At 44.3% G+C, this 12,548-nt stretch overlaps 1 protein-coding gene across 2 annotated transcripts in view; it reads left to right on the top strand.

Moving 5' to 3' along the window:
* plxnb1a (plexin b1a) overlaps positions 1 to 12,548 on the top strand; it is an 82,585-nt gene that overhangs the window by 54,485 nt on the left and 15,552 nt on the right. For both annotated transcript variants that reach the window (XM_012924356.3, XM_004570004.3), the window contains 6 exons: positions 1,318 to 1,469; positions 1,554 to 1,659; positions 10,387 to 10,523; positions 10,606 to 10,779; positions 11,442 to 11,676; positions 11,784 to 12,026. In XM_012924356.3, the coding sequence (XP_012779810.3) occupies positions 1,318 to 1,469; positions 1,554 to 1,659; positions 10,387 to 10,523; positions 10,606 to 10,779; positions 11,442 to 11,676; positions 11,784 to 12,026 (1,047 nt within the window). The remainder of the gene's footprint in view (positions 1 to 1,317; positions 1,470 to 1,553; positions 1,660 to 10,386; positions 10,524 to 10,605; positions 10,780 to 11,441; positions 11,677 to 11,783; positions 12,027 to 12,548) is intronic.

The following is a 12,548-nucleotide window of genomic DNA, read 5'->3' as shown; positions in this document are numbered from 1 at the left end:
CTGTAGAAGAACCAGACCATTGGCATGCAAACCAGATGCTGAAACCACCCAAACTGGCTGCTTTCGATATGGAGGAGCAATGGCTCTACTCCAACTCCTCACCCTACCTCTGAGGCTTAGCCCATTTGATCTCATTTTATCTGCTTGTATTCATGACCGCACTCTTTCAGTCATTACCTATATTTCATCACCATGAAATATGACTTATATATGAACCTCCACCTGATGTGGAAGGTGCATGATCTATGTTATATTTTCAAGCATGCCTGATTAAGCCCTATGGACACAGGCCTGATCAGCAGACACTTGCCTTCAAGTTCCCCTTCCCAAGCTGGGTTCCAGGAAAGGTTCCCATTTTCTTGCTTCCGGGCAAGGTGGTTGAGCTGCAAATCTTCCTCTTCATTTGTGTTTTCCGAATCGCTCGTTTTGCCAGTGGGAGACCATAAGAGTGGCTAATGCCCCAGAAACAATGGCTCCCAGGATCACACGGAAATGCAGACCTCTCCACTACTGAAAAATTGTGATTTGCTGAGGGGGAATAATAACATGTGTCTCATATGTTTTGATTTTTTATCATACAATCAAAGTTTAAATCAGATTTAAGGTGAGCACACAGATAATGTCCACCTTCAGCAGATGCCTAGAGAAACAAATTTACTGTGTCATAATCTTATCATTTTATGCCATTAAAGGCAAATATCTACGTTCCTCACAGTATGTTGAGAGGTGCTTGCTCACAACACCTGTGCATTAAAGCGGACTCCAAACCCTCATCATTTCATTTCTTCCATTTACATTCAAAATAATATACAAGATAACAACTGACGTTAAAACCCCCCACATATATCCAACAGTCTGATGAGCCCCACTTTTATTGTTGTTGTTATGTTGCTCATGCGAATATGTGCATGCTCACCTTCTGCTGTTCACACAGTTCATGCTGGCATACTGGTAAAGTTTAGAGCGTGTTTCCCCTATCTTTGCCCTGCCACCCCCAGCAACAATTCTTGCTTCAGGAAATAACAAAAGACTACAAGGAGATAAAAAAAAAAGAAGTTTTAATTCATTACAATGTCACTCTGTTTTGCTTTATGGTGACATTAGTTCTTTTTCTATGCTCAGGGATTCACTGTGAGCTAATCAGATGTAGAAGTAAATGATAGTAACTCCAGCTGAGGAACCAGTACATATGGGTCAATCATACCATGAGTACATCCTTATGTCCCCGCTGGTCCCTCATTTCTATCCTCCTAACTTGGCCACTGAGACATATCAGTTTTGATCATGCACAATATTCAGTTTGCTCTTGTGTTACAGCTGGACCCAGTATCCGGTCCCGTCGAGGGAGGGACAGTGGTGACCATTTCAGGCTCCAACCTTGGTCAGAGAGCCGAAGACATCCAGGGCTCAGTCACAGTGGCAGGTGTTCCTTGCAATGTGATCCACAGCAGATATGAAGTCTCCTCAAGGCAAGTCAGGGGCACACCTGTGTGTACACCGTTCTTTTATGTACCATACTCCCTTTGTGACAGTTCTGTGACTCTGTTGTGTAGGATAGTATGTGAAACTACAAGCAGTGGAGGGGAGAAGAGTGAGAAGGCCTCAGTCAAAGTGATGGGAGGAGGAGTCGGGCTGTCAGCTCAGTGTTTCCATTTCCAGGTAAATTAAGCAGCCATCAGTGTGTTTACATTAAACTGTAAAATGAAGTATGTGTGTGTACAAATCTGTTTTTCCTGTCTTCCTTCTTTCATCCCAACCGGACGCGGCAGGTTTCTTCCTTTTGAAAGGGAGTTTTTCCTTCCCGCTGTGCTTGCTCATAGGGGGTCATATTATAGTTGTTTTTTTTCTCTGTATGTATTATTGTAGGTTCTACCTTACAACGTAAAGCACCTTGAGGCGACTGTTGGTGTGATTAGGTGCTGTATAAATAACATTTACCGTAAATCCCGGACTACAGAGCGCACCTGATTAAAAGCCGCATGCTCTAATTTTAGAAAGAAAATCAATTTTGTACTTGAACAGGCCGCACCGGATTTTAAGCCGTATGCGTTTCAATTGTAATATAAGATATTTACACAGAGGTATTACACGTGAGGATTTTTAACGTTTAATTGAATCCGTAAGGTAACATAAACATGGTAACATAAATGTTAAGGTAACATACAAAAACACATACTGCAAATGCTTTTTTTTCTTCGAACAGCGCCTGTTACACGGCTACCTTTAAGTATACGTACGTATCAGTAACACACAAATTACGTTGCTTATGTTTTTTTTACGGAACAGTGCACAAACAACATTACAACGTCTCTTAACAACCAGTAAAAATATATACCGTATATATACTACTTAGAAATTTTATTGGTCTACTGTTACCTGGCAAAATGTTTTTGGCCGCAAGAAAAAAAATATGCATTAGCCGCACATCAGTATAAGCCGCAGTGTTCACAGCGTGGGAAAAAAGTAGCGGCATATGACCCGAAAACTACGGTAATTGAATTGTTTAGTCCAAAATCCAGCATTTGCAAAAGAGGGACGAAAGGAGAACAAAGCAAAACAAAATATAATAATACATTAGGTTGTGTGTATGCACACATGTTCAAGAAACAGCAATGCTAAAGAGAGATTTTAGGAGAAAGGCCTTGCAAGATATGTGTCGAGAATGACAAAGGATGAGGTCCACAATTAAGAGGCTGAGGTTGGCTCAGTCAACAGTTTGTTCTGTATTTAATGAATTGAACATTTTTTCTCTTATCATTTATCTTGATTTGTGTCCATTTCGGTTATTTAGACTTACTCGTACAGTGTTGAGTCAACCCCAAACTGTTCAGAAAGAAGCCTGTTCACTCTTCAAATTCATATTACCCAGCTACCACGAATGGGTCAAAAAGAAAGAAATAATGCACTAAAAATGTAAATAAAATGAAACATTTCAAAAGTTTAAACTTCAAATGGGAACATAACAAAGTAACAAACGTAACAAAGGACCTAAAGATTCAAAGTAAAAGGAGTTGTTTCCTGAGAACCACTGTTGGGTTTATAGTGGCTCAAGCACTGTATCAGTCAGCAGGTACACCTTCCTGACATATTGTACTTATGTGTCTGTGTAACCGGTTTCTGCTTCATACCGCTGCAACAGTTCGGCCCAAACAGACTCCTTGACTCTGCGTTGTGTTGTGTTTTTAAGAAGACAAGGAGTCTCTGATCGATCGTTGCCACTTTATTTCCTGAATGGAAACAACGGTGTATTATCAGTGCACAGGCTCGCCACACACCACTCCGCACAGCACATTCTCGTATGGCTACGGCAGACTGGCAGCGACTACTGCAGCCATATTACAATTTCTAATATACAATAAAATAACAGCAACAACAAGTGATGTACCTGAATGGAAACAACGGTGTATTATCAGTGCACTGGCTCGCCACACACCACTCTGCACAGCACACTACGGCAGAACATCTCATTAGCATTCCGCTTTAGCATATAGTTTCACACATTAATAAACAAATGAAAAGTACATAAAATTGGTGTTGGACATGTGTCCACTAAGCACTTATTACACTCGGTGCCCATCAGCTAATCAAACATGTTTTATGTGTCTGTACTACTTAGCTATATCGTGTGCGAAACAATACAACTCACCTCTCGTATGGCTACGGCAGACTGGCAGCGATTACTGCAGCCAGCCTCACCTAACCAGCCACACCGAGAGGGGGGGCGCTGTTTCCCCATTACACTGACATTTGTGGCAAGTGGAATAATACCACATAAACACTGTTACATTCCCCCCTGCTGAATTCCACTTGCACACTCAAATAAACAAACACCACAAACAAAAAAAACACCCTTAAAAAAAAAACAGGTACACCACAGTCACCATAACACAGAGGACAAAAACCCAATAATCCTCAAAAAAAAAAAAAGAACAAGATTTAAAAAAAAAAATCCAATAGCTAATCCACAGCTACCAACATGTGATAAATCTGCTCAGTAATACCAGGTCGTACAGTCACAAAGAAAATTCAGTCAGAGGACTATCCCCAAAGGAAGTAGAAGAAGAAGTTGGCCAGACCCCTTCCAAAAAAAGAACAAAATATCCCAGTTACATATTTCATCACATCATAACTGTACGCCACTCTGACACAGAAAAATCAACGACAAATAATCAGTTTCAATTCTAAAGATCAAAGTCCCACTTCAACAACAATAGAATCAACTCACCATCATCAACAATATTTAAACTTTAACAGGTCTCTGATGCATCATTTCAATCAACCTGGAAACAGGCTTAAGTAACCGTCTCCCACTCGATCTAGCACGAGTCCCCACCACCCTGTTAACATCAATCGAGTCTGCGTTGGGCGGAACAACTGTGGTCGAGACATGACCCTCAATAGCAGCTTCATTGTCCTGGTCGCTGTCAGTAATGGCTGCAAACTCCAAAACAGAGGAGGCTGCAACTGGGGCCACAGACATAAGCAGGTCAGAATGTTGACCACCAGAGGTGGCATCTACCTGCTCCTCAGTGTCAACAGGGGGAACACTGGTACAGGAAAGCTCTTGATCCACCATGCTGCCTTCTGGTCGAGTAACCTCTGTCATCAGCGAGTCGCTGGACACTGCAGACGGTAAGTCAGACACCCAAGCTGTCGTCCTGTATTCAGCCGTGCCCACTGATGAGTTGCAGACAGCTTCTCCGTCGCATCCAACCATCAGCGAGCCAGACTCAGAAAGCTCATCTGCATCATCCTGAACTGAAGCACCACTGAGAAGAAGGAAGTTCACTGGCATTATCAGGTTGCGATGCACAACTTTCACTTGCCCTGTGGAATCATCCATCAGCTTAAAGGTGTGACTCTCATCATTTTTGTCAAAAACTGTATAGACAACACTCTCCCAGCGATCAGCAAGTTTTCTTTTGCCACGTCCCTTTTTGTTGGCCAAAAGGACGCGATCACCAATCGCTACTGGGGCTCCCCGCACCTTCCGGTTGTAGAGGTCCGTGTGACGCTTCAAATTTTTGCGTGCCACCTCCTGCGCCAAATCCATGGCCTCTTTGAGGTCCCTCCTCAATGTCTGGACATATCGATCATAGTTCATGATGTCTTGGTGCTCAATAACAGAGCCAAAGATCACATCAATCGGCAGTCTTGGCACTCTGCCAAACATCAGCAGAAATGGCGCATAGCCAGTTGTCTCATGGTCTGTGCAGTTATAGGCGAATGTGAGAGCTTTCAGTGCATCAGGCCACCTTTGCTTGGCTCTTGGGGGTAATGCACGAATCATGTTGCCCAAGGTACGGTTCATCCTCTCGCAGGAGCCGTTTCCCATCGGATGGTATGGGGTCGTGTGAGACTTCTGGACACCTGCCACATTCAATAGCTCGGCAATGAGCACACTCTCAAAATTAGCTCCCTGATCTGAGTGAAGGCGTTTTGGAAAGCCGTAGATGCAGAAGTAGTTATGCCAGAGTTGGTGTGCCACCGCCTTAGCAGACTGATAGCTCAGGCCTTTCTATGCCCCAATCTTAGTAAAGTGGTCTGTGACCACAAGCACATCCACTGATTTGTTCGCCGAATCCTCCGCAGACCAAAAATCTATGCAGACCAGTTCAAGAGGCTCTGATGTTCTGATATTCTCTAAAGGTGCTCTCGCCTCTGGCTCAGGCGACTTGCTAACAACACACGTTCTGCAGCACCGTACATACTCTGACACATGTTTGGCCATACCAGGCCAGTAGAATCTATGCCTGGCCAGATTAAGTGTTCGTTGTTGTCCCTGGTGAACAGCTTCATCATGGACGCCTTTCAGTACAGCGAGCCGCAAGGTTGGCGGAACAAATGGTAAATGGCCTGCATTTGTATAGCGCTTTTCTAGTCCATAGGACCCCAAAGCGCTTTACACTACATTCAGTCATCCACCCATTCACACACACATTCACACACTGGCGATAGCAAGCTACATTGTAGCCACAGTTGCCCTGGGGCGCACTGACAGAGGCGAGGCTGCCGGACACAGGCGCCACCGGGCCCTCTGACCACCACCAGTAGGCAAACACGGGGTTAGTATCTTGCCCAAGGATATTTGGCATGCAGCCAGGGTGCAGCCTGGGATCGAACCACTGACCTTCTGATTAGTGGCTGACCTGCTCTGCCACCTGAGCTACAGCCACCCACAACATACAGATAAGTCTTTGTCTTTGAGATTGGATTCTTGGAGACTCGATACAGCACACCATCTCTCACAGTTAACTTGTCCCAAGCCCTTAGAAATCTCTTCGTATCAACCGGTTCACTTGCCCGCTCCCTCCTCGAGGGTCTCTGTCCCCTTTCCACATAGGAGATCACTCTGCACAGCACATCATCACGCCACTGGTGTCCCACTAGGTCATCACGCGAGAAGGGTTGAGAGTCAGACTGGTTTGGCGTAAGCACAGTCTGAGAGCACTGGGGCAGAAGGAGAGCATGTGGCCACACCCTGGACTCATGTTCACTATGGGCCTGGAAGACAGCTCCCGCGACTTTTCCACCTTCCAGGAAGTAGACGCCCCCCGTTGCGGTCGCAGGATTGCAGGAGCTTGGGTCACGGCACCAGTGTAACCGGTTTCTGCTTCATACCGCTGCAACAGTTCGGCCCAAACAGACTCCTTGACTCTGCGTTGTGTTGTGTTTTTAAGAAGACAAGGAGTCTCTGATCGATCGTTGCCACTTTATTTCCTGAATGGAAACAACGGTGTATTATCAGTGCACAGGCTCGCCACACACCACTCCGCACAGCACACTCTCGTATGGCTACGGCAGACTGGCAGCGATTACTGCAGCCATATTACAATTTCTAATATACAATAAAATAACAGCAACAACAAGTGATGTACCTGAATGGAAACAACGGTGTATTATCAGTGCACTGGCTCGCCACACACCACTCTGCACAGCACACTACGGCAGAACATCTCATTAGCATTCCGCTTTAGCATATAGTTTCACACATTAATAAACAAATGAAAAGTACATAAAATTGGTGTTGGACATGTGTCCACTAAGCACTTATTACACTCGGTGCCCATCAGCTAATCAAACATGTTTTATGTGTCTGTACTACTTAGCTATATCGTGTGCGGAACAATACAACTCACCTCTCGTATGGCTACGGCAGACTGGCAGTGATTACTGCAGCCAGCCTCACCTAACCAGCCACCCCGAGAGGGGGGGCGCTGTTTCCCCATTACACTGACATTTGTGGCAAGTGGAATAATACCACATAAACACTGTTACATCTACATATTCTCATGATGTCAATGTATATGAACAACAGTGTGAAGCCCTTATAGATAGCTCAGGCAGGCACTTCCAGCTGCACTTCCTCACACACTTGCAGTCTGTTTCTATCTATCTACAGATTTTCTCTCTGACATGCCTGCAGTACCTGCTCTTTCAACCCCTTCATCACCTTCAGCATCCACCTCAGCCTCAGTGGAAGGGGGAATATTTATGCATCGCTCACTAATGTCTTTCTTTTGCATGGTCCTCTGATTGGCTCAGAAGCTAGACACCTAAATTCTGTTCTTTTCTATTTTAACATCTTGAGATCAAAAATCTTTTTCCTGTGCGTGTCCTAGGCCAACATAAGCACCATTAATCTGTCAGTTAAATGTGAGCTTTCTGGCTGAACTGTTATAATCAAAATGAAGTTTACAGCAGTAACAGTTCTATTCATAGCAATAGAGCTGTAACTACATACAGGGAGTGCAGAATTATTAGGCAAATGAGTATTTTGTCCACATCATCCTCTTCATGCATGTTGTCTTACTCCAAGCTGTATAGGCTCGAAAGCCTACTACCAATTAAGCATATTAGGTGATGTGCATCTCTGTAATGAGAAGGGGTGTGGTCTAATGACATCAACACCCTATATCAGGTGTGCATAATTATTAGGCAACTTCCTTTCCTTTGGCAAAATGGGTCAAAAGAAGGACTTGACGGGCACAGAAAAGTCAAAAATAGTGAGATATCTTGCAGAGGGATGCAGCAGTCTCAAAATTGCAAAGCTTCTGAAGCGTGATCATCGAACAATCAAGCGTTTCAGTCAAAATAGTCAACAGGGTCGCAAGAAGCGTGTGGAAAAACCAAGGCGCAAAATAACTGCCCATGAACTGAGAAAAGTCAAGCGTGCAGCTGCCAAGATGCCACTTGCCACCAGTTTGGCCATATTTCAGAGCTGCAACATCACTGGAGTGCCCAAAAGCACAAGGTGTGCAATACTCAGAGACATGGCCAAGATAAGAAAGGCTGAAAGACGACCACCACTGAACAAGACACACAAGCTGAAACGTCAAGACTGGGCCAAGAAATATCTCAAGACTGATTTTTCTACGGTTTTATGGACTGATGAAATGAGAGTGAGTCTTGATGGGCCAGATGGATGGGCCCGTGGCTGGATTGGTAAAGGGCAGAGAGCTCCAGTCCGACTCAGACGCCAGCAAGGTGGAGGTGGAGTACTGGTTTGGGCTGGTATCATCAAAGATGAGCTTGTGGGGCCTTTTCGGGTTGAGGATGGAGTCAAGCTCAACTCCCAGTCCTACTGCCAGTTTCTGGAAGACACCTTCTTCAAGCAGTGGTACAGGAAGAAGTCTGCATCCTTCAAGAAAAACATGATTTTCATGCAGGACAATGCTCCATCACATGCGTCCAAGTACTCCACAGCGTGGCTGGCAAGAAAGGGTATAAAAGAAGAAAAACTAATGACATGGCCTCCTTGTTCACCTGATCTGAACCCCATTGAGAACCTGTGGTCCATCATCAAATGTGAGATTTACAAGGAGGGAAAACAGTACACCTCTCTGAACAGTGTCTGGGAGGCTGTGGTTGCTGCTGCACGCAATGTTGATGGTGAACAGATCAAAACACTGACAGAATCCATGGATGGCAGGCTTTTGAGTGTCCTTGCAAAGAAAGGTGGCTATATTGGTCGTTGATTTGTTTTTGTTTTGTTTTTGAATGTCAGAAATGTATATTTGTGAATGTGGAGATGTTATATTGGTTTCACTGGTAAAAATAAATAATTGAAATGGGTATATATTTGTTTTTTGTTAAGTTGCCTAATAATTATGCACAGTAATAGTCACCTGCACACACAGATATCCCCCTAAAATAGCTAAAACTAAAAACAAACTAAAAACTACTTCCAAAAACATTCAGCTTTGATATTAATGAGTTTTTTGGGTTCATTGAGAACATGGTTGTTGTTCAATAATAAAATTATTCCTCAAAAATACAACTTGCCTAATAATTCTGCACTCCCTGTACTGATGTAATGATGTAACGGTATAGCAGTTCAGCACGTTCTTCAATTCAAACAAGTCGGGTTACTCAGGCGTTACGCACGGTGAAATGCTAAGCAGACTTGTTCATTTTCTGTCTCTCTTATCAGACACGCACAGATACACGCACTCATGCGCGCGCGCGCGCACACACACACACACACACACACACACACACACACGGTCTGCATATGTGAGAATCAGATAAGACATTGCTTTTCTTTGTTGTGAAATCTAGCTGCCAAGATCACTTATGAGGAAAACTGGGTTATATTCATACGTGATGTTAAATGTTTATGTGTCCATAAACACCCTTCTTATCTGCAGAAACTGCTGCAGCACAGTGCAGCAATTTACAAGAAATTAAACAAGCATTTCAAAAAACCAAACAAAACCAGGCCATCTCAGGGGCATTTTCACACCCAGATCACAGGCAGCAGTTATTTAGTTTGAACTCTGCTGTGATTCCCCCTGAGTTTGCTCCAGTTGCACATGCAAGAACACGCTAATCGCCCTGGGGTGTGGACCAAAGCAGATGGACCCAGACCTGACCGAGATGGGCGGGAGCGGGGGGGGTCCCCTGGTATTTTTTAAAACTCCTCCTTTGGAGAAAGTGATGAGGCTGCAATGTGTCAGCACTCGAGTGTGGCATTAGGAAGAGTCGTCCACAACTGCTGCTGTTTGTGAGAGAAGCTTTCTCACAACAGAAATCTGGCCAATTACGGAAACCTCAGCTCCCACATGGATTTTCTTAATAAGGCCTCAAAGTGTGTTTGAAATGCAAGAAAGGCACTGCAATACAATACAGTAGGAGCGCATCTACTTATTTACATAGCAGAAGAAGGACTAAAACCCTGATGGTAGACTTAATTAAGTCTACCATCTTTGCAAATGACAAGCAAATGAATTGCTACCTTCAACGGCCATCAGGCACACTACCAGTGTTTCCCAGAATGCCCTGGCCTTTCTTTTTATCTTCCCTATAAATCTTCATCTTAGTATTGAGTTATCGATTACACTTTTATTCTTTGCGTCTCATGCTTGATCTCTCTTCTCTCTCCAGAATCCCGTGCTAAGCAGCATCTTCCCCCACAGAGGGCCCAAAGCAGGTGGCTCCTCTCTCACCATCACAGGCCAAGCACTGAGGACAGGACACCTGAACGAAGTCAGCGTCTTAATTGGAGGAATACCGTGTGATGTGTAAGCACTTCCAGAATAAATCCTGTTCATGCTGCAGGATTTGATTTGTGGGTTAAAATCTAAAAGACGTTCCTCTTCTCAGGCGCGACATCCAGAAGGATCACATCAGCTGTCTGACCCGAGGCAGCAACAGGACGGGAGAACACGGCATCACTGTGCGGTTTGGTGGTGCAGAGCGCCACCTGAAGGGCTCGGTGTATCATTACACCCCCAACCCAAACATCACCAAGGCTGCTCCGTCCAAAAGCTTTCTCAGGTGCTTTAGTGGAATATAACTGTATACATCTAGTCCATTAATGAAGTCAAGTAAAATGCTTTTAATATTATAAAATCCATTTTTATTAAATCACCAATAAAATGGATCATCACCCATATTATCTATTTGATGAGCTTAAAAACTTTAGTTTCAGAGTCTAAAGAGAAACATAAGTTTTTCCATATTGAAACAAACCTATAGAAAGCTATAGAAAAGGGACACACACGGTTTATAAAACAAACCCCAATCCAAGATTAATACAGTCACCTCACAGCAATCTGCTGGCCGGCCGGGGCCTTTCTGTGTGGAGTTTGCATGTGCTCCCTTTGCCTGCATGGGCTCTCCTCCCACATCTTAGGGATTTTGGTGATTCTAAACTGGCTTTAGGTGAATATGATTGTGAGTAGAGGACTGTAACTCTGTGTTAACCCTGTAATGGACGGTCAGTGTGGCCGGCGTGTGCTCTCCTCTCACCCAATGACAGCTGGAATGGGCTCAACACAGGCTGGGTTAGCCCCCCAAATTACACTTGTATCAGTGCATGTGTAAGGTATTAAGCAATTCGGTATTAAATATTGCAGTATTGTAAAAGTGACGACAGACATATTAAATTAACACAAATCCACTGAACTCATTTTCTTTCCTACTGCTTTCCCCCACAGTGGAGGCAGAATCATCACAGTTTCTGGTCAGAACCTGGATGTGGTCCAGGAGCCAAAAATGAGGGTTACCCTCAGTCCTCGTGATACTCTCCCTCCCAGGAGGCGGAGAAGTGTGGTTAAGAAGAAAGAAGGAAGCCTGAACCGAGGACAGGATCACCAGGGTCCGCTGAAGAGATGGAGGAGGATTGTTCCAGAGGCGGACTGCCCTGAGGGGACGCTCTGCCATGTCAAACAGGTGTCTTCATGGGATTGTACAGAAATGATTATTTACTGCACTGATTTTGTTTAAAATACGCATCCAAGGATTATCTTCTTTTTCACTTCCCCCGTGCTCTCTTCCAGTACGAGTTTCGCTGCACGGTGAACAGCTCCTCCCTCATCTTGTGCCCGACCCCAGCCGTGGGCCCGGAGGCCATTAATGCAAGGGTCAAAGTTCACTTCCTGTTGGACAGCCTTCATTTTGACTTCAACACCGTGGGTAAGGAAGCCTTTAGGTATGAGCTCAACCCCACGCTCTACAAGCTGAACCGGAATGATCCCAGCAAGCCGTACCATCACAAACCCGGCAGCATCATCTCTGTCGAGGTGAGTTACGGGAACCTCGAGCTCGAAATAAACTGGCACCACTTTGTTTCTGCTCAAGACTGTGTTAAACAAACAGTCTCACAGTGTTGTTGAAGTCAGCCTGAAAAAATAAAATAAAACGCTAACAATGAATAGAAAACGCAACAACATGCCACTTTATGGAAGAAGTAGTTGTTGTGGTTAGATGGACAAAACTCTCTGGTGACAGGTCTGTCATTTCCTGTTTCTGTACTACTTTCAGCAGTGTGGTAAGTTTTAACAGTCAGTTTCTTTAGTAAGGTCCCTACCTGAGAGAAGCAACCTCTCTGCACTGCAGTAAAGTACACTGCGCTGCAGGCATGATAAGAGCTGTATGAATGCTCCTAATATGGAAAGGAAATTGGATAAAACCCATATAAATCCCACATTTAATAATTGCACACTATCAAAATAGTCATAAAAACGATCATCGTGATTGACAAAGTAATGCAGATAATGTGTTTCCTATTTCATGTGGAGTCATTCTCAAGGCACACTCAGACC

This window comes from Maylandia zebra, linkage group LG20 (assembly GCF_041146795.1).
Source record: "Maylandia zebra isolate NMK-2024a linkage group LG20, Mzebra_GT3a, whole genome shotgun sequence".
In the NCBI taxonomy this organism is placed as follows: domain Eukaryota; kingdom Metazoa; phylum Chordata; class Actinopteri; order Cichliformes; family Cichlidae; genus Maylandia; species Maylandia zebra.
The sequence above is the reverse complement of the archived record's forward strand: the minus strand, read 5'-3'. Positions and strand labels throughout refer to the sequence as shown.